This window comes from Pseudophryne corroboree, chromosome 8 (assembly GCF_028390025.1).
Source record: "Pseudophryne corroboree isolate aPseCor3 chromosome 8, aPseCor3.hap2, whole genome shotgun sequence".
Taxonomy (NCBI): Eukaryota; Metazoa; Chordata; class Amphibia; order Anura; family Myobatrachidae; genus Pseudophryne; species Pseudophryne corroboree.
In genome coordinates this window covers 190,402,307-190,424,863 of record NC_086451.1, presented here as the reverse complement: position 1 = coordinate 190,424,863, position 22,557 = coordinate 190,402,307, and the positions used below count along the sequence as shown (strand labels likewise).

The 22,557-nt window shown below is 46.2% G+C and overlaps 1 protein-coding gene across 6 annotated transcripts in view; it reads left to right on the top strand.

Moving 5' to 3' along the window:
- The window catches only part of HDAC8 (histone deacetylase 8), a 404,217-nt gene extending 384,075 nt beyond the window's left edge, over positions 1-20,142 (top strand). For 2 of the 6 annotated variants that reach the window (XM_063937017.1, XM_063937019.1), the window contains exons 10-11: positions 2,759-2,864; positions 20,027-20,139. In XM_063937017.1, the coding sequence (XP_063793087.1) occupies positions 2,759-2,864; positions 20,027-20,049 (129 nt within the window). In that variant the 3' untranslated portion in view covers positions 20,050-20,139. Of the gene's footprint in view, positions 1-2,758; positions 2,865-20,026 lie in introns of all 6 variants that reach the window. The other 4 variants (XM_063937020.1, XM_063937018.1, XM_063937021.1 and 1 more) reach the window with 4 other exon arrangements.
- The last annotated feature ends 2,415 nt before the right edge of the window (positions 20,143-22,557 follow it).

Genomic DNA, 22,557 nt, shown 5'->3' with positions numbered 1-22,557 from the left:
GGAGTGGAAAACTGGGAGGTGGACTTCTGAAGTCGTCACAACCTACATCCAGGAAAGTGGGGACTCCATCTGACTGGTAACGTATCAGTGGGGCTATCCACAGATCGATCTGATGGCTTCTCAGCTCAACAAAAAGCTCCAGCGCTATTGCTCCAGGACAAGGGACCCTCAAGCGGTGACAGTGAAGGCACTGATGACACTCTGATCCTACCAGCTAGTGTACCTGTTTCCTCCAATCCCATTGCTTCCCAGGGTTCTAAAAAGAATCGGAAGGTTCAGGTAATTCTGATTGCCCCCGACTGGCCTTGGAGAGTTCGGTACACAGATCTTCTGGCCATGGCCATAGAAGACCCCTGGCCTCTACCTCTACGGGAAGATCTTATTCAGCAAGGGCCATTAGTCTACCTGGACTTACGGTGGCTTTTAACGGCATGGAGGTTGAGCGGAACATTCTACCTGGAAAAGGTATTCCGGGTAAGGATATTACAACCATGATTCAGGCCAGGAAGGCTGTTACATCGACACTACAACCATATCTGGAAAAGGTATGCCTCTTGGTGTGAGGGCCGAAGGTATCCTTCTATGGATTTCAACCTGGTACGCTTTTTGCGTTTCTTACAAGAAGGTGTGGACATGGGCCTGTGATTGGGCTCCCTCAAGGTGCAGATCTCGGCCTTGTCCATCTTCTTCCAGAAGAAATTGGCTGCTTTACCTGAAGTCCAGATGTTTCTACAGGGTGTCCTTCACATCCAGCCTCCTGGTTTTGACCTTTCTGCAGTCCTCTTGGTTTGAACTGTTGATGTCGGTTGAGGACAAGTACCTTACTTGGAAGATGGTTATGCTATTAGCCTTGGCTTCGGCCAGGCAGGTTTTGAAACTCGGAGATTTGTCTTGCAAGAGTACCTACTTGGTCTTTCATGAGAATAGAGTAGAGCTCAGGACTTGCCAGCAGTTTCTGCCAAAGGTGGTTTCTGCTTTCCACGTGAATTATCTTATGGTTTCCGGCGGCTTCAGCCACTTCCTCCATTCCTGAGTCCTTGGATGTGGTGAGAGCCCTGAGGATCTATGTCACGAGGACAGCTGCTGTCCGAAAGTCGGATTCCCTCTTTGTGCTGAATGATGCTCACAAGAAGAGTTGTCCTGCTTCGAAACAGTCTATTGCCCGTTGGATTAGGCTTGCTATTCAACAGGCCTATGCTTCGGTGGCCTTACCTGTTCCTAGGTCTATCAAGGCCCACTCTACTAGGTAGGTGGGATTTTCCTGGGCGGCTGCCCGTGGTATCTCTGCTTTGCAACTATGCCGGGCTGCTACCTGGTCAGGGACAAACATGTTTGTCAAATTCTACAGGTTTCATACCCTGGCAAAAGAGAGGATATCCAATTTGGATATACGGTGTTGCAGGAGTCTCAGCACGTTCCCACCCATTCTGGGAGCTTTGGGACGTCCCCATCGTACGAAGTGTCCCCAGTATCCCTTATGGATGTTAGAGAAAAGAGGATTTTTATTACCTACCGGTAAATCCTTTTCTCGTAGTCCAAGGGATACTGGACGCCCGCCTCTGTGCTTCCACTTCCTGCAAGTTTGTTCTTGTTTGAAAGTAGTTTGACTCAGCAGCTGCTGTTTTGTTCACTGGCTGTTGCTGGTTTGTTCTGCTGTGTGCTGGTTTGTTAACCTCACCACCTGTTGTCTGGTTATGTTTCTTCCTCTAAAGTATGTCCATCTCCTTCGGGCACAGTTTTCCTAGACTGAGCTGTGGGGGAGGGCATAGAGGGGAGGAGCCAACACACTCTGTTTAAAGTTTTAAAGTGTATCGGCTCCTTTGCACCCCATCTATACCCCATCGTATGAACTGTCCCCAGTATCCCTTATGGACTACGAGAAAAGGATTTACCAGTAGGTAATTAAAGTCCTCTTAAAAGTTAATTCATTCGATTTTGTTTCTCAAGAAGTGCCAAAATTATATTTTATATAGTTTGCTAGCAATTCCACTGTAATGCATGTGACGTCATATTCAAATGACATAAAGGAGCAGGAACTGTGGCAATTGTAAATAAAGGCAGCCTGGAGAGTAAATTTCCTATTGTATCAATTGGAAAAGTCGACTTTACCATCTGTTTTAGGGAACATCTATCATAGTAACATAGTATCTGAGGTTGAAAAAAGACAATTGTCCATCGAGTTCAACCTATTTGTGGTCTCCTATACATGATGATTTGACTAAAATTTCTGACTGATGCTGCTGTCAGCCGTTGCATTTTATCCCTATTTATAGTAACTATAATGCATGACTATGCACCATACCCCTGGATATCCTTATCCATTAGGAATTTATCTAACCCATTCTTAAAGGTGTTGACAGATTCCGCCATTACAACTCCCTCGGGCAGGGAATTCCAAACACGTATTGTCCTTACCGTGAAAAAGCCTTTACGCCGTATTGTGCGGAATCTCCTCTCCTCTAACCTGAGCGAGTGTCCACGAGTCCTCTGTGTTGATCTAACCAAAAACAGGTCCCGCGCAAGCTCTGTGTATTGTCCCCTTATATATTTGTAGATGTTGATCATATCCCCTCTTAGTCTCCACTTTTCCAATGTAAACATGCCTAGTCTTTCAAGCCTTTCCTTGTATTCCATCGTCTCCATGCCCTTAATTAGTTTGGTCGCCCTCCTCTGTACCTTTTCAAGCTCCAGGATATCCTTTTTTTTGTACGGTGCCCAGAATTGTACACAGTATTCAAGGTGTGTTCTGTTTGTTTAGTTTTTCACAGAATATGGCCCGGATTATGTTTTGGAGATTACGCCAAGCTGCCGTCCTGATCGTAATGATCCTACGAGGGTTCAGGAGCTACTGGAATCAATCAAAGGTGAGTTAAGGGTTAACTTGCTTTTAAGTTACTAATGAAGGCATGGGTAGGTTTGCATTTATTTATATATAGCAAAGTAAATGTATAGCTCAGTGGTTTCCAAACTTTTTAACTTTACAGCACTTAGTGTCTCAACTGTTTTTTTTTTGCGGCACCCCTAGGCCAAAATAAAATACTTAACTTTATATACCAACAACTAAATAACCATTTGAAAGAATAACCTAAATAAATAAATTGCTGGCAGCCTGGTGGCGTACAAAGTTTTGTTTATGTTCCTGCCAGAGCATACATGACATCATGATGATCGATGATAGAGGATCAGGCAGTAGAAGTTAAGTAGAGGCTGGAGAGGCATGGGGAGGGGGGATGAAGATGCAGAGACATGTGGGGGGATGGTGCTGAAGGCATGGGATTGGAGAATCACATGGATGATGATGCTGAGAGACACAGGAGGTGAGTTTGAGAGACACGGGGGGTGGGGTTGAAGAGACACAGTCAAGGATGAGGCTGAAGAGACACAGGCGAGGATAAGGCAGAAGAGACAGGCTGATTGAGGCTTGAGAAACGCAGTCGAGGATAAGGCAGGAGAGACATAGGCAAGGATGAGGCAGGAGAGATTGACGCATCTAACTACGTTTATAATGACACGACCTTAGACTGTCCCAAACATAAACAGGATAAAGATAGTTAAATCAAAAGCTCAGGAGTCACTGTCACACTGTGAAGTGCAGGAGCCGGAGGAGAAATGCCGAGAAGTGGGGCCTCAATGAGAAGTAGGTGGGGCCGCACGGTTAATTCAGTCAGGAATTACACTGGGTATGGAAGAGGGGTTCAGAAACATCAGTGAGAGCAGCACAGCATTGGGCCAGCCGTGCTATGTAAGTGGCTGCAAGCTGCTTAGAGAGGCAACACGCGACCCGTCCATGTTTTTGTCGTTGGACCATCCACCCTCTATGCCCCTGCATAAGCACTGCTGCACTCCTGGGTGCCACGGCGCATACTTTGGAAACCACTGATCTAGCCCTATTTAAACACATTTAGACCTCTGACTTTACACATTTTGCAGAATCTGACTTGATCCCTAACAAATGGATGTAATACAGTGATGGGCTACAGGCAGTCCAAGGGCCTCGTGTTTCACTCTTTACTTTTGACTGCAGCCCCCAGACTCTAATTGCCTACAGATATGTTATTACTGGTGTGTCTTTATTTGATTTAGATTTACTGCTTTAATTTTCCGCTAAGATTAAACCAGATTCATCTAAACCATAAGCATTTTCCACCAACATCCACTAGATTTCTGCTCGCACCTCCATACACTGCGAGCAAAAATCTGCTTCTGTGAGTTAACGCCTTTTCTGGGGGCTATGTAATTGAATCTACCCCTCTTTAGGATAATCAGTGACCGTTTTGCGCCAATGCATATCCTGATATGTAGCACATTGTAAAATGAGAAAGTAAAAAGTAGGTTACCATATGACATTAAAGAACAATTATATAAAATTATATAATAAAGTTATTTAAAAGAAAAGGTTATGGCAAAACCATCTGAACATTAGGCTCGTCATACATCTGCAAAAGCCATCGCTTTTGTTGAAGTAGTTAATAAATGTACTCAAGATCAGGTGCTGATATTAGTTAGCTTAAATAAGCATTTAACCTCTATCACCTTTAAAAATGTTGAAATGGGTAAAAACCACTATGCAGCTCCCATCTAACACTCTGGAGTGTCAATAAGCAAATACAATATAGAATCGGTATTGACAATAAAATACTTAGTGTAGAGATTATTAGATTATTGCTGAGCAGGGTATAAGTAATAGAAGTTTGTATAAGCGTAAGAATGTGTATATATGCTATATAGTATTTGTTTATGGGACTCACTCCTGTTAATAGAGACCCTTTTCACGCTGATATGGCTAGAGGGCAGATATGGCAGGCTTAGAGACTGCTGGGATTTAGGAGCAATGTGGGCACGCGGGTGGACCGCGAGGACTGGGGGGGGAAGACTGAGAGACTGTAAAAGGGGGACTGGCGGCCGTTAAGGGGATGCGTCACTGGCTGGAAGGAGGACAGGGGGAGCACTGGTAGGAAAGAGCGGTCTGGAGCGGATAGCGGAGGAGGCAGACTGTACTAGCCGGCCGCCCATAATTACCTGCTGGGAGCCCCGAAGACTGCAGAGCCAGGGGAGCGGGAGCTGAATGTAGTGATAGCGGTGGGGAGTGGCTTAGACTCGGCTGAGGCAGCAGACGTCAGACACGCCCTGCGGAAGGAGCTCCCAGCCGGAAGCCCCGCCTGATATCCCCTCCCCTACGTGAAACTGAAGACTCCACCCGGGACCTGCTCTACGGGAGGGATCACCGACCAGTAACGCCGCCCAGCAGCTGTGGCAGTGAGAGCGTGAGTTACATGGGCATAGCCTCAGCGTTAACCCCAGTTAACAGTATTCACAGCCTACAAGCAGGTGTAGCAGCATATGGGACCAACCACATAGGCATCGAAGCTACTCCCAGATAACTGTCAGGCAGAATGGGAATATAGGCCCTAATTTCAAGTTGAACGCTCGCTAGCTACTTTATGCAGCCGTACAAACGCATATTCGCCGCCCACGGAGGAGTGTTTTTTCTCTTTGCAAGTGTGCGATCGCATGTGCAGCCGAGTGGGACAAAAACGTTTTTTGCAGTTTCAGAGTAGGTCTGAACTTACTCAGCCCTTGCGATCACTTCAGCCTGTCCGGTCCCGGAATTGACATCAGACACCTGCCCTGCAAACGCTTGGACACACCTGCGCTTTCCCTACCACTCCCAGAAAATGGTCAGTTGACACCCATAAACGCCCTCTTCCTGTCAATCTCCTTGCGATTGGCTGTGCGAATGGATTAGTCTCTAGAAGCATTGCACAGCAACGATGTGGTTTGTAACCGTATGACGCATGCGCAGTAGTAACCTGATTGCTGCACTGCGAAAATCGGCAGCGGGCGATCAACTCGGAATGACCCCCATAGTACCAGCCTAATACACAAAACTGCTACAGTTAAGCAGCAAACCCCGCCCTGTAGCTTAGAGGTACCCGTTATACTTACCACCATTGTGCATCCTGGAGAATTTGCATAGTAAACCAAGTGGAGGTTATCCCTTCTTTGAGAGTGTTCCCCCTGTAATAAAGCACAACAGAGCAGAGATACTTATAAATATCGCCCGCAGCTTTCAACTCCATAGACTTACTCCAGGGAGCTACCGTGATCCCCTAGGAGAGGGAGCAGTCAAGTGATGATTACCACAGCTTGACTGCAGGAGCTCTCGGTTAGCCTATTTCACTGTCCAAGGTGATTCTCGCAGGTTAAAGTGTAACACAGGCAGATTGGAATCAGATTGGATACCGATAAGCTAGTTGTAGAGATTTACTGTAACATAGGTATCCTCCAGCATTTTATATCGGAACAATTGAGTGTAAACTACGCCCACTCATACCTAAGCGGCCATTCAGGAGGTACTTCAGAGTTGCACACTACCTACATCACCTGTACGGAATTACCCAACGCCACTAAGGAACTACAGCTATGGAAAAAAAGGAATATACCCCCAGGGACTGTTTCAGTGCACGGACTATAATAAATAAAAAAAAAATATATATATATATATATATATATATACTCTGGTAGGGTTGGGGGGTTCAGGGATAAGTGGTAAATAATGTTTCTCTAGCATCCATAAGGGATATTGGGGGAAACTAGTACGATGGAGTATAGACGGGGTCCAAATGAGCCAGTGCACTTTAAATTTCTTCAACTGGATGTGCTGGCTCCTCTCTATGCCCCCTCCCACAGGCAGTTTAGAAAAAATAAGATTTTACTCACCGGTAAATCTATTTCTCGTAGTCCGTAGTGGATGCTGGGGACTCCGTAAGGACCATGGGGAGTAGACGGGCTCCACAGGACACAGGGCACTCTAAGAAAGAATTAGGACTACTGGTGTGTACTGGCTCCTCCCTCTATGCCCCTCCTCCAGACCTCAGTTAAGGAAACTGTGCCCGGAAGAGCTGACCTTACAAGGAAAGGATTTTGGAATCCAGGGTAAGACTCATACCAGCCACACCAATCACACCGTATAACTTGTGATAACATACCCAGTCAACAGTATGACCGAAAACAGAGCATCAAACAAACGGATGCCAACATAACATAACCCTTAAATAAGCAATAACTACATACAAGTATTGCAGAAGAAGTCCGCACTTGGGACGGGCGCCCAGCATCCACTACGGACTACGAGAAATAGATTTACCGGTGAGTAAAATCTTATTTTCTCTAACGTCCTAGTGGATGCTGGGGACTCCGTAAGGACCATGGGGATTATACCAAAGCTCCCAAACGGGCGGGAGAGTGCGGATGACTCTGCAGCACCGAATGGGCAAACACAAGGTCCTCCTCAGCCAGGGTATCAAACTTGTATAATTTTGCAAAAGTGTTTGAACCCGACCAAGTAGCTGCTCGGCAAAGCTGTAATGCCGAGACCCCTCGGGCAGCTGCCCAAGAAGAGCCCACCTTCCTTGTGGAATGGGCTTTCACTGATTTTGGATGCAGTAATCCAGCCGCAGAATGAGCTTGCTGAATCGTGTTACAGATCCAGCGAGCAATAGTTTGCTTTGAAGCAGGAGCACTCAGCTTGTTGGATGCATACAGGATAAACAGCGAGTCAGTTTTCCTGACTCCAGCTGTTCTGGTTACATAAATCTTCAAAGCCCTGACTACATCTAGCAACTTGGAATCCTCCAAGTCACGAGTAGCCGCATGCACCACAATAGGTTGGTTCAAATGAAAAGATGACACCACCTTCGGCAGAAATTGCGAACAAGTCCGTAATTCTGCCCTGTCCATATGGAAAACCAGATAGGGGCTTTTACATGACAAAGCCGCCAATTCGGACACACGCCTAGCCGAAGCTAAGGCCAATAGAATGACCACTTTCCACGTGAGATACTTTAGCTCCACGGTCTTAAGTGGCTCAAACCAGTGAGATTTCAGGAAACTCAACTCCACGTTAAGATCCCAAGGTGCCACTGGTGGCACAAAAGGGGGCTGAATATGCAGCACTCCCTTTACAAATGTCTGAACCTCAGGAAGTGAAGCCAGTTCCTTTTGAAAGAAAATGGATAGGGCCGAAATCTGGACCTTTATGGACCCTAATTTTAAGCCCATAGTCACTCCCGACTGTAGGAAGTGAAGGAACCGGCCCAGCTAGAATTCCTCTGTAGGGGCCTTCCTGGCCTCACACCAAGCAACATATTTTCGCCATATACGGTGATAATGTTTTGCTGTCACGTCCTTCCTAGCCTTTATCAGCGTAGGAATAACTTCATCCGGAATGCCTTTTTCCGCTAGGATCTGGCGTTCAACCGCCATGCCGTCAAATGCAGCCTCGGAAAGTCTTTGAACAGACAGGGCCCTTGTTGAAACAGATCCTGTCTGAGAGGCAGAGGCCATGGGTCCTCTGTGAGCATTTCTTGCAGTTCCGGGTACCAAGTCCTTCTTGGCCTATCCGGAACAATGAGTATTGTTCTCACTCCTCTTTTTCTTACGGTTCTCAGCACCTTGGGGATGAGAGGAAGAGGAGGAAACACATAGACCGACTGGAAAACCCACGATGTTACTAGTGCATCCACAGCTATCGCCTGAGGGTCTCTTGACCTGGCGCAATACCTTTGTAGCTTTTTGATGAGGCGGGATGCCATCATGTACACCTGTGGCAGTTCCCATTGATTTGTAATCTGTGTGAAGACTTCTTGATGAAGTCCCCACTCTCCCGGGTGGAGGTCGTGCCTGCTGAGGAAGTCTGCTTCCCAGTTGTCCACTCCCGGAATGAACACTGCTGACAGTGCTTGCACGTGATTCTCTGCCCAACGAAGAATTCTGGTGGCTTCCGCCATCGCCACCCTGCTTCTTGTGCCGCCCTGGCGGTTCACATGAGCCACTGCGGTGATGTTGTCTGACTGAATCAGCACTGGTTGGTTGCGCAGCAGAGGCTTCTCTTGACTCAGGGCATTGTATATGGCCCTTAGTTCCAGGATATTGATGTGCAGACAAGTCTCCTGACTTGACCACAGCCCTTGGAAGTTTCTTCCCTGAGTGACTGCCCCCCATCCTCGGAGGCTTGCATCCGTGGTCACCAGTCCTGTATGCCGAACCTGCGGCCCTCGAGAAGGTGAGCACTTTGCAGCCACCACAGAAGAGACACCCTGGCCCTGGTGGATAGGGTGATCAGCCGATGCATCTGAAGATGCGATCCGGACCACTTGTCCAACAGGTCCCACTGAAAGTTCCTCGCATGGAACCTGCCGAAGGGAATGGCTTCGTATAACGCCACCATCTTTCCCAGGACTCGCGTGCATTGATGCACCGACACCTGTTTTGGTCTTAAGAGGTCTCTGACCAGAGTCACGAGCTCCTGAGCCTTCTCCGCCGGGAGAAACACCTTCTTCTGGTCCGTGTCCAGAATCATGCCCAGGAAGGAATCAGCTGCGACTTTGGAATATTCAGAATCCAGCCGTGCTGTTGCAACACTTCCTGAGAGTGTGCTACGCTGATCAGCAACTGCTCTCTGGACCTCGCCTTTATGAGGAGATAGTCCAAGTATGGGATAATTGTGACTCCTTGCTTTCGTAGGAGCACCATCATTTCCGCCATTACCTTGGTAAATATCCTCGGTGCCGTGGACAGACCAAACGGCAACGTCTGGAATTGGTAATGGCAGTCCTGTACCACAAATCTGAGGTACTCCTGATGAGGTGGATAAATGGGAACATACAGGTAAGCATCCTTTATGTCCAGAGACACCATAAAATCCCCCTCTTCCAGGCTTGCAATTACCGCTCTGAGCGATTCCATCTTGAACTTTAACCTTTTCAGGTAAATGTTCAGGGATTTTAAATTCAATATGGGTCTGACCGAACAGTCCGGTTTCGGTACTACAAACATTGTGGAATAGTAACCCCTTCCCTGTTGAAGGAGGGGAACCTTTACCACCACTTGCTGGAGAAATAATTTGTGAATCGCCGCTAACACCACCTCCCTTTCTATGGGGGAAGCTGGCAGGGCCGATTTGAGGAAGCGGTGAGGGGGCATCACCTCGAATTCCAGCTTGTATCCCTGAGACACAATCTGTATAGCCCAGGGATCCACCTGTGAGCGAACCCACTGGTGGCTGAAATTTCGGAGACGCGCCCCCACCGCTCCCGGCTCCACCTGTGGAGCCCCAGCGTCATGCGGTGGATTTAGTGGAAGCCGGTGAGGACTTCTGTTCCTGCGAACTACCTGTATTGTGCAGCTTCTTTCCTCTACCCCTGCCTCTGGCAAGAAAGGACGCACCTCTGACTTTCTTGCCTTTTTGTGATCGAAAGGACTGCATTTGGTAATACGGTGCTTTCTTAGGCTGTGAGGGAATATATGGCAAAAAATTTGACTTCCCAGCCGTAGTCTTATAGTCCTTCCAATCAATATTCTGGAACTGCGGGCAGTCTACAATGCTCTACTTCAAGCCTCTCCTCTACTGAGGGATCATGCGATCCAAGTACAGTCGGGCAACACCACGGCGGTGGCATATCTCAATCGACAAGGAGGGACAAAAAGCAGAGCCTGCATGCGAGAGGTGTCATAGATACTCTTCTGGACGGAAAGAAGTGCAAGAGCCATGTCAGCAATCTTCATTTTGGGTGTAAACAACTGGGAGTCAGATTCCTGAGTCGCCTCGATCTCCACCCGGGGGAGTAAGGGCTGCACCATCTGGTGTTCCAGCAGATCATCGACCGGTGGGGTTGCCCACAAATAGACATGATGGCTTCTCGTCTCAACAAGAAACTTCCATTGTATTGTTCACAGACCAGGGATCCTCAGGTGAGGGCAGTGGACGCACTGGCGTCGCCTTGGCCATACCGGCTGGTCTACTTGTTTCCACCGATCCCATTGCTTCCAAGAGTGCTAAAGCGAGTCAGGAATCAAGTTGTCCAGGCAGTTTTAATTGCCCCGGATTGGCCTCGGAGGGCGTGGTATGCGGATCTTCTGGACATGTCCGTTGAAGATCCTTGGCCTCTACCACTAAGAAGAGATCTTCTTCAAGGGTGCTTACCGACGCCGGGATCCCAGCAGAATACCAACACCGGGATCCCGGCGAGGAGGTGCGAGTGCAGCAAGCCCCGTGCGGGCTCGCTGTGCTCGCCACGCTGCGGGCTCGGTGGCGACCTGTGGTCGCCACGGGTTCTATTCCCCCACTATGGGTGTTTTGGACACCCACGAGTGGAAATAGTCCCTGTTGGTCGGCATGCCGACCATCGGGATAGCGAGCCGTCGGGATGGTGGAGGAGGTCATGTGAACATTGTAGACCATTCGTCTACCCGAACTTATGGCGACTTCGTTTAACTGCATGGAGGTTGAGCGGAACATCCTATCTCACAAGTGCCTTTTCAAGAAGGTTATTACAACCATGGTTCAGGCCAGGAAACCTGTGATGTCAAAACACTGTTATATCTGGAGGAGATAAGTCTCTTGGTGTGAGGAACGCACGTATCCGCCTGCAGAGTTTCACTTGGGACATTTCCTGCAGGCTGATGTGGATAAGGGCGTGCGTCTGGGTTCCATAGGTCCATATTTCAGCTCTCTCCATTTTCTTTCAGAAGAAATTGGCAGCGTTACCAGAAGTTCAGACCTTCTTGCAAGGGCTACGCCACATACAACCTCCCTTTGTGGCGCCTACGGCACCCTGGGATTTGGATGTAGTGTTTGACATTTCTACAGTCCTCCTTGTTTGAACCTCTGATGATTGTAGAAGACAAGTACCTCACGTGGAAGGCAGTGATGTTACTGGCCCTGGCTTCTGCTCATCATGTTTCAGAATTGGGGGCCTTATCGTGTAAAAGTCCGTACTTGGTCTTTTACGAGGACAGAGCGGAGCTACGGACTAGACGGCATTATACATCTCTTTCTATTGGGAGGTGCTCGGCACTGGGCACCGCAATACTCCTCTCCTCTGTGCAGAACATCGGGCAACGCAGGATTCACTAGCCGGGGACGCCCGGCCAAGTTTATACCAGCCCTTGCCGGAGAGGTAGTATATGTTTACATTTATCTGGAACTACATCTACAAATTCTCCTGTTCCCTCCCTATTGCACAATTAGGATTTAATATATCGGATAGCCATTTTTATCACACGGCTGAACCTTTATATCACCTGAGACAGATATAGGTGTATTATTAACCTACATGTTTTATAACTATATTGATTAAGAGAATAAATTCTTTACATTTTATACGTTGTGCTCTCTATTTTATATAGCTGCTGACACACAGCGCAGCCACTGTTCTTGCTCTATAGTCTTCCAATCCATCTCACATAGTGGTGTGGCAAGCGCAGTGTCTCAGGAGCCTGTTGTACCTTAATTTGTTGGTTTTATTTAAATAATTGATTTGTTTGAGGCGCTGAACAAGTAGTTTCTTTTGTTGTCCTGCCGAAGTTTGTCTCCGTGTTTCATCTGAATCAACCTATTGTGGTTCCGTCCAGTTCTGACGCTTCTGCTCCTCTGGAGGCATTGGATGCTGTGCGTGGCTTGAAGATATATGTCAAGCGTACAGCTCGGGCCAGAAAGATGGATTCCTTGTTCGTGCTCTATGATGCGCAGAAGAAGGGTTACCCTGCTTCAAAGCAGACCATTGCTCGTTGGATTAGACTTACTATCCAACAAGCCTATTTGTCGGCAGCCTTACCTGTTCCTAAGTCTCTAAAGGTCCACTCTACTAGATCAGTGGGCTCTACCTGGGAGGCTGCCGTGGAATCTCAGCCTTGCAACTATGCCGAGCTGTTACCTGGTCGGGAAAGAACACTTTTGTGAAGTTCTACAAATTTGATACCCTGGCCAAAGGGGATACCCAGTTTAGGCAGGCGGTGCTGCAGCAGTCTCCGCACGTTCCTGCCCGTTTTGGAAGCTTTGGGATGTCCCCATCGTACTAATTTTCCCCAATTTCTCTGGCTGGGTCCACAGGATAACATTGGGAAATGGTTGAACGACAGCGGAAATGGCACCAACACAGTCACAAGCTTTCTGGTCTCCCAGGATGCATCGGGGCCTCACCATATAGTCCCGCCCACTGATTCAGTCAAATCAGTTTTTTGCTTGGTGCAGTAGGAAGCCGGACCATGGTCACAGGGCTGCTGTGAATAAAGCAGCCTGAAGCTTTTATTATGTTATTTTTATAGACTTACTATGTTTTTTGAGCGACTTTTCTTAACAGCGTCTTAAACGCATACTGGAAAGAGTCGCTCCAACAACTCCCCACTGGGTCGCAACTACACTTTCCTTCGCGGTACAGTGCTGTCTCGACGGGCGTCTGTGTCGGATGTTCTAGCAGGTCCAGCAGACGTAACCAGGCTGTGGCTGGAGCATGGGGGGAAGGTAAGTCAATGAATTTCCACTTACTAGAGGGGTCCGGACACAGCTACACTGTATTGGCGGAGACTACAAACAGTGTGTTGATGAGCCGAACATCTCGAGTGCGACAGCGCTACGCTTTAGGGATCATAGGCGCCAGGACTAGGTAGAGGCCGCAATCCTTAGAGTTTAAGTCAACAGGGGGATTCAGACGCTCTCCTGGCCACCCCTCCTCCGAGTTCATGACCAGTTTCCGTGCGTCTCCCGTCCATGAACTAAATGACCTCACTTCCGTCTCAGACGCTACCACGAGGGTACTCGGTCACAGCTTAGACGCTGCGGTTGTGTACACAGAGATCCCGCCTAGACCGAGTCGCAGACCTTAGCGTCTGCATACACGTGGAAGTCGCTGAGCGTCCGTGTCCGTCAGTGATCGACTGTGTCCGTTATCAGGAGCGGTAGTGTACATCAGTAGCGTCTGAATCCACTCAGCGTCTTGCGAGCGCATTTGCTTGGATATGGAAGTGTGGTGAGTCTCCCTGTATCCCGCTCTATGGAGGAAGGGTATACAGTACTAAAAATTATCTCTACTTGTTAGTTTGAATTGTTAATTTTTAGTACATATTGCATATGAGATCTGTATAATCACTGTGGTTTCTGCATGTGGTGTTTGAAAAAAAAACAGTTAAAAACAGAAGTACAATTTCCCTACTTACTTGTAAGTTGTTATGGGGGTTGTATTCTCATATGACAATGTTTAATGCCTTAACATGTGACTGATTGCTAGTATGTGTGCTGACTTTTCTATGTCGTCAGTCCTGTTCTAACCCTCAATACAGGTGGACGGCTGTGGTCAGATTGATCTCACTTCTATATATCCATATATAGGTGATTTTCAGTCACAAATTGTGTAGTCATTAACAGAATATTACTATGTCTGTGAGCGGCAAAAGTGAAGAGGAGAATTTATCAGGCACTCCTACATCCCTAACATGCTTATCTTGTAAAACAGGGTTAATTGGTATGGACCAGTTGGTCACTTATGAGGGGGTTGTGTGCGAACTGTTTTGCTTTTCAGCAAAGTAAAAAACAGGAGTTGGTTCAACCACCAACAGAGCCACCATGGAATATGTTCGCACAGACTTTATCCTCAGTAGCGGACAGGTTATCTCCGGTAGCACCACCTCAGGGGTTAGGTTACACTATTAACCCATACATGCAGCTCCCTTCCTTCGGCTTGGTTCCACTAGCCTCTACAAGTAACCAAGAGACAGGTAAGACTAAGACAGATGCATCTATGTGGCAGACTACACAAGATGATGCAACAGATGATGATACAGTATATTCAAATACTCGTATGATGATCAGTCGCAGAGATTTAGTTCAGAGGATATAGCTGAACTTATTGAGGCTGTGAAGGCTGTTCTCTCTTTGGAAGAGCCAGCCAAGTCAATGTCAAAGTCTAAAGCACCTGTGTTTAAACGAGCAAAAGCAGTTAAAGCTGAATTCTCAGCGTCGGATGAGCTGACTGAAATGATGGAAGAAGCTTGGGCGACGCCCAGTAAAAAGTATAAGATTCCGAAAACATGGAATTCTTACCCATTTCCAGCTGCGGATTGTTCAAAAAGTGAAGTTCCTCCAAAAGTAGATGCACATGTACTGCGACTTGTGCATAAATCTGCTTTACCACTGTCATCTACCTCACTAAATTACGTCACAGACAGAAGAGTAGATAGCTTCTTGAAAAATATATTTTCTCTCGCAAGAGCAGTGGTAAGACCTGCTATGGCTTCGGCCTGGATAGCAAAGGCAATGGGCGAATGGATAGAGGAACTAGAGAATGACATCTCTTCTCCTAATAGGGAGCAAGAGTATAATTTAAGCCGTTTAAGACAATCTGCAAAATACTTGGAAGAAGCGTCAATTGACATGGGTACAATCGCTTCTAGAGCATCAGCCTTGACGGTAGCTGCTCGTAGAGCAGTTTGGCTACGTACTTGGAAAGCAGATGCAGAATCCAAGAAGGAATTGGAAGCATTACCTTTCATTGGTAATATATTGTTTGGGAAACGATTGTCAGACATTCTAGAATCAGAAGTCGTAGAAGGTCAGATTCCCGACTAGTTATAACCCTAAGTCTAGGGGTTCAAAGTTTCGGTCATTTCGATGGCAAGGCAAAGCGAAGGCTAAAGAGTCTAAGCAACCCCAGTTCAAAACCAGGGGTAGGAAGCAGTGGGCTACCAAAAAGCCAGCTTCCAAGCCTGAACAGAAACCATCAGCCTGAAGAGACGGGCCTCCGCCTGGAGGATTCCAGGGTTGGGGGCTGACTCCTTCATTTTGCACACGTATGGCAACAGTAGGCAACAGATGCTTGGGTGCAGAAGGTGGTATCTCAGGGGTATGGGTTCCCATTCAGGAGGCAGCCTCCTCAAAGATTTTTTTGCTCCAGCCCATCTCATATAGAGATGCCCTGCAAGAAGCAGTCCAAAAATTACTCCATTCAGATGTGATTGTCCCAGTACCTCCATCACAAAGGGGACAGGGGTTTTACTCCAAAATATTTCTGATCCAAAAGCCGAATGGGTCATTCGACCAATTCTCAATCTGAAAATGTTAAACAAATACATTTGGATTTCAAAGTTCCACATGGAGACAATACGTTCCATAATGTTGGCTATGGAACCGGGAGATTACATGGTATCTCTGGATGTACGGGATGCTTACCTACATGTGCCTATAGCACTGTCTCATCAGTGTTACCTCAGGTTTGCCATCCTCCAGGAACATTTTCAGTTTCAAGCTTTGCCCTTCGGGCTAGCAACAGCACCCAGGGTGTTAACCAAGATTATGGTGGTTATGGCAGCTTGTCTGCGCAAACAGGGGATATGGGAATACCTCGATGACCTGTTAATCCTAGCACAAGCGCAGGAGTTACTTTTAAGCTATCTTCAACAGACAATAGTTTGTTTACAGAGACACGGGTGGCTCATAAATTGGGAAAAGTCGTCTCTGAATCCGTTACAGCGGATGGTTCATTTGGGGGCCATATTGGATTCAGACCTACAGAAAGAACTCTTACCAGAGAAAAAGATAGTCAAGGTGCAGGTCATGGCTCAAGAAACGTTGCACGCCCAGACAATTTCAGTCCATGCAGCAATGCGACTGTTTTGTCTGATGGTATCAACCTTCGACATGGTGGAATATGCGCAATTCCACTCCAGACCATTGCAGCACCTTATTCTGACCAAATGGAACGGAAATCATCAGACGATAAAAAAGCAGATGATAAAGTTTCCAGTAAACGTAAAAAAGGTCTCTAGCATGGTGGCTACAGACAGACCATTTAAACAAGGGGAGACCCTTTTGGATAAAAGAATGGCAAGTCCTCACAAAAGATGCCAGTCTGCAAGGCTGGGGGGCGGTACTCGGAAGCCTTTGGTTCTAGGGAAAATGGACCGTAAGGGAAAGTCGCCTGCCAATAAATCTGTTGGAGATGAGGGCCATTTATATGGCTCTAGTTCAGGCAAAGGACAGTCTGCAAGGAAGTACGGTCCAGATTCGCTCAGACAATGCGACAGCAGAAGCGTACCTCAATCATCAAGGAGGAACTCACAGCAAAAGATTGATGAAGTAACTCCCATTCTAAGATGGGCAGAACTCCATCTCCCAGCATTGTCAGCAGTGTTTGTCCCAGGTGTTCTGAACTGGGAAGCAGATTTTCTCAATCGGCACACCATTCAGGAAACCGAATGGGCATTACACCCAGAAGTGTTTCAGACACTGGTGAACAGATGGGGTCTACCAGAGATAGACCTCATGGCGTCTCGTCTAAACAAAGTTCCGAGGTACGGATCGAGAACAAAGGATCCAGGAGCGGTCCTTGTAGATGCACTGTCAGTAGAATGGAAATTTTATCTAGCGTATCTGTTACCCAGAGTAATGAGAAAAATAAAGCAAACAAAGGGAGCAATAAAGCAAGCAAAGTCTTTGACGGCGTGGCTGTTGAAACCTCTATCTTAGAAGCTAGAGGATTTTCAAAACAAATAATCCAAACTATGCTCAGAGCAAGAAAGCCTTCTTCAGCTCGTGTGTATCATAGAATATGGCAAGCCTATATTCATTGGTGTACTGAAAAAAGTTTGAATCCAAGATCTTTTAAAGTATCCAGGATTTTGGATTTCCTTCAAGCAGGATTGGATAAAGGTTTGAAGGTAGCTTCCTTGAGAGTTCAAGTATCAGCGTTAACTGTATGGTTTCAGCGAAAGATTGCTGACTTACAGGATGTGCGTACTTTCTTTCAGGGAGTTGTACATATTCAACCTCCATTTGTTCCTCCTGCAGCTTCTTGGGAATTTAATTCAGTTCTTAAATTCCTTCAAGGGCCTCCGTTTGAACCACTTAAGAGAGCAGATATTAAATGGTTAACGGCTAAAGTACTTTTTCTACTGGCAATGACGTCAGCCAGAAGAGTGTCAGATTTAGGAGCGTTATTGTGTAAGTCTCCTTTCCTAAGTTTTTTCCAGACAGAGCAGTTCTCACAACGAGATCTGGTTATCTTCCAAAGGTGGTTTCAAAGTTTCACCTTAATGAAGAGATTGTAGTCCCAGCTTTTCATGTATCGGGACTATCTGCGGGAGAAGCGTCGCTGGACGTAGTCCGAGCTTTAAGAATCTACATAGATCGTACTAGTGCCATCAGAAAAACAGATTCTCTCTTCATCCTCTACGGATTTCATAGAAGAGGATGGCCGGCTAGTAAACAGACGCTCGCAAGATGGCTCCGAATGGTAATATCAGAAGCTTATTCTCATGCAGATCTCCCTACCCCGGCTAATGTCTCTGCTCACTCTACACGTAAGGTAGGTCCTTCATGGGCAGCACAACAGGGTGCTTCAGTAGAACAGATTTGTAAGGCAGCCACATGGTCTTCCATAAACACATTCATGAGACATTATGCCTTGGATACTTTTGCCTCTCATGACGCATACTTTAGGCGAAAGGTCCTCCTGTGTAATCAGGAGCGTCCCCACCACTAAAATTGGCTCTGGGAATCCCAATGTTAATGTTATCCTGTGGATCCAGCCAGAGAAATAAACGTTATGGTAAGAACTTACCGTTGATAACATGATTTCTCTTATGTCCACAGGTATCCACAGGGATCCCACCCTGACGCACCTGATTTGAGGATCTTTACAATCACTAAACCTCTTCCCTCTTGTATGGAAGGGTGTGCATGTGTGTTCTTATCGCCTAAATAAGTTTCTACCTGATGCTACTGCCTAAATCGCTGTGGAAAGAACTGATTTGACTGAGTCAGTGAGCGGGACTATATGATGAGGCCCCGATGCATCCTAGGAGGCCAGAAAGCTTGTGACCGTGTTGGTGCCACTTCCGCTGTCGCTCAACCATATCCCAATGTTATCCTGTGGATACCTGTGGACATAAGAGAAATCACGTTATCAACGGCAAGTTCTTACCATAACGTCTATATCCCTTATGGATGCGAGAAAATAGGATTTTAATATTTACCGGTAAATCCTTTTCTCGTAGTCCATAAGGGATATTGGGCGCCAGCTTCAGTGCGTGGACTTTTCTGCAGGTTCTTGTTTTATAGTTACCTGTTGAGCTGTTGCTATGGTTGTTACCAGCCGTTGCTGGTTGTTGTATGTTAGTGGTGTAGTAGGGTATGCCAGCGGCCAGCATACCGGTACCAAAATCCCGATCGCCGGCATACCGACAGCTGGACGAGCGCAAATGAGCCCCTTGCGGGCTCGCTGCGCTCGCCACGCTATCTATTCTCCCTCCGGGGGGGCGTGGACCGCCAAGATGGAGAAAATTTGTCAGTATGCCGGGTGTCAGGATTCCGGCGCCGGGATCCTGACAGCCGGCAAACTGAAGACCACCCGTGTGCTGGTGTGTAAATCTCACCACCATTGCTGTTGTCATGTTCCTTCTCTCATATATATATGTCCTCTCTCCTTCGGGCACGTTTTTACCTATAACTGCCTGTTAGAGGGGAGGAGCCAGCACACCCAGTTGAAGAAATTTTAAGTGCACTGGCTCCTTTGTACCCTGTCTATACCCCATCGTACTAGTTTTCCCCCAATATCCCTTATGGACTACGAGAAAAGGATTTACCGGTAGTTAATAAAATCCTATCTGTATTGTATTGTTGCCATTGTACGCCTATTTTTATACGTGAGAGTGTTATATATTGATGTTTAGGTCCACATCTGGACCAGAGTAAAGGTGTAATTTATTGTATTGTTTATATCGTTATTATTGTTCATGATCCTGCGACCGTGGATGAGGATGGGAGACACTAGGTGAAACTATGCATTCCCTTATCAACTGTCCGATAGAACTGTCAATATTCCATTTGAACAGCCCATTAAGAGAAAACAAGGAAGCTGAGAAGCAGGACTCATTAAGGGGTTTCTCAAACTTGCCTTATACCATTTCCAGGCATTGTGGTACAAAGGTTTGAGAGGAGGCACTCGTACATACGCCCAATACAATACACTCAGGAGAGAAAAGGTTACACTAGGAAGCGCACAATAGTATTGATTTACAATTTTATTATTACTGTCAATACCAGTAGTTAATGTCTAACCATTTAATCTCTGCTAATGTTTGCAATTACATGTTTGGAGGACAGTTACTGCTTCTATGGATGTACTTTGGTGTCTTTATGTACATTTGAAAATATAATTTTAACCCTTCTTTCATTTCTTTCCCTTTTTAATAGGCAACTTGAAGCGTGTGGTTTAACCTGGTCGATGCATTTGTTCTGCTTTCTAGTCCAATTGCTTGTATAGAAACCTTGGTGCTTCTATGGATTATTTTAAATATTAAAAATTATTTACAAAAAATGCTTGTTTAATTTTCATTAGTTTCCCATATAAACCTTGTGTCTCATCAGTCTGTCAAGTCTTCAGATAAGCAATTGACATGATAGGCAGGCTGTCAAGCTGGGAACAAATACGATAATCAAGACCAGTTATTAACGGGCAAAGAGATAAAAGGTTTCTGCTTGCAAGAAAACAGTATTTGAAAATGGAGTTTGATACATGAAGTGCCAGTTGGTCAAGCCATGTTGCATCACTGCTGCACTGCTGTAGTCACACCACATTGCGTTAGAGGGTTTTTAAGTATTCAGAAAGAATACATTTTAAGTTGTGCAGATCGGAAAGATCTATTAGGGATGTATTATTAGACAAGAAAATATGTATGTATGCTGGTTTAACGATAATAATGATTAAAACGACCTTGCATATTGTCTAACTTCTGGACCTTGAGTCTAAATCAGATATGGTTGGAGGTGCTATCGCTGTTGCTTACATGAAAGTAGCAGTGACAGTACTAATATGGTAATGCAGCAGGAGGCGTCTGATATCAGTAGATGTGTCCTGCTTGCATTAATGATCCGTGCTGCTTCCTCTGATCACCTGCAGCACCATCGGCCGGCTGTGTGACCCATGGGGTTGCGCAAGCCGTGTGCTGCAGATACAACAAAGAGGCCAGGAAATATCATTCTTCCAATGGAGATCCCTAAAACAGAAATGGCAGCCATTTCCGCCCCAAATGGCAGCAGACCTTCAGTCACTGACATTCTGCAGCTGTAGTGCACTCGACACTACAGATCCGTACTGCACATGTGCTATGTGTAGCACCTCCGTCCAATTCTTAGTCAGGCCCCTTTCGTATTACCTTTAGTTAGTTGTACATAGGGCCTGATTCAGAGTTGTATGTGAACCCGATGGTTTATGCGTAACTCCGTTGTTTCCCAATCGACACATGCGCATGATCCACACTGCACATGTGTGAATCTTGTAATGTGAGATTGCTTGCAGTGACTGACATGCTGGGGCAGTTTGGAGCAGCCCCCTTTTGTAGGCGGGCCCAGCCAGTGTCTGTCTTCCAATGCAGATTTCATAGCTCTGGCAGAGGAGTTCCAGTGGGCAATAGCTTATGCAGAATTGTATGCAAATTAGCTTGAGAATTAGTCATTTTTGTGTTGCCAATAGAAATAAGAGCTGTGACTAAGGTGTCTATTTACTAAGCCTTGGATGGAGATAAAGTGGCCGGAGATAAAGTACCAGCCAATTATTATTATTATTACCAGTTATTTATATAGCACACACGTATTCCGCAGCGCTTCACAGAGAATATTTGCCCATTCACATCAGTCCCTGCCCCAGTTGAGCTTACAATTTATATTCCCTATCACATGTACACGCATACACATTCATACTAGGGTTGATATTGGAAACCGGAGTACCCGGAGGAAACCCACGCAAGCACAGGGAGAATATACAAACTCCACACAGGGCCATGGTGAGAATGGAACCCATGCCCTCAGTGCTGTGAGGCAGTAATGCTAACCATTACACCATCCATACTGCCGAAATCAGCCAATTAAATCCTAACTGTCATGTCACAGGCTGGGTTTGAAAAATGACAGGAGGTGATTACCTGGTACTTTATCTCCGTCCATTTTATCTCCACCTGAGCTTTAGTCAATAGACCCCTATGGTAGGTAGCTTCTGGGAATGTTAGTTGCTGGTGGAAATATTAGCTCAGTTTTCTGTTTGAGGTGGTCAGGAGGCATCCAAGAAAACATAACATTGGGCCTAATTTACATAGGATCGCAGCCTCAAATTTGTTAGCTAATGGGCAAAACCATGTGCACTGCAGGTGGGGCAGATATAATGTACAGATAGTTAGATGTGGGTTGGTTATTTTTTCTCTGTGCAGGGTAAATACTGGCTATTTTATTTTTACACTGCAATTTGCACTAAAACTAATAGGGAAAGCCAAGATAAGATGAATCCAGAAAAATTATTAATGCCAAGCAGTTTGATAAGTAACTTGAGAACCAGGAAAGGACTGAAGACATGAGGAATGTAGTGTTTGTATGTGATGTTATTTAGGCATTGTCGTTTTATCTATATTAATTTTGTTTAGGCATCATTGGAACTTCCTGTGTTAGACAAGTAACTAAGTGCACAAGCTGCCACATCATCTATTTCATGGTTCCTTTTCCTCTTTTGTAAATAAAAACAAAACAAACCTGTGAACAGTTAACTTTCTTCGGGTTTCTTAGGCCTCCACATGGAGAACATCGGGGTTGTAGGTGATGGATGAGAGTCTGGACACTAAACAGTTAAACTTTCATGCTTCCCAGAATGCTCGGCTCCTTTCCTCTATAACCCCGCCTCCATGCTCAGGCAGGTCAGTTTTTTTGTTGGTGCCAGCAGGAAAGCTGGTGGCACCTTC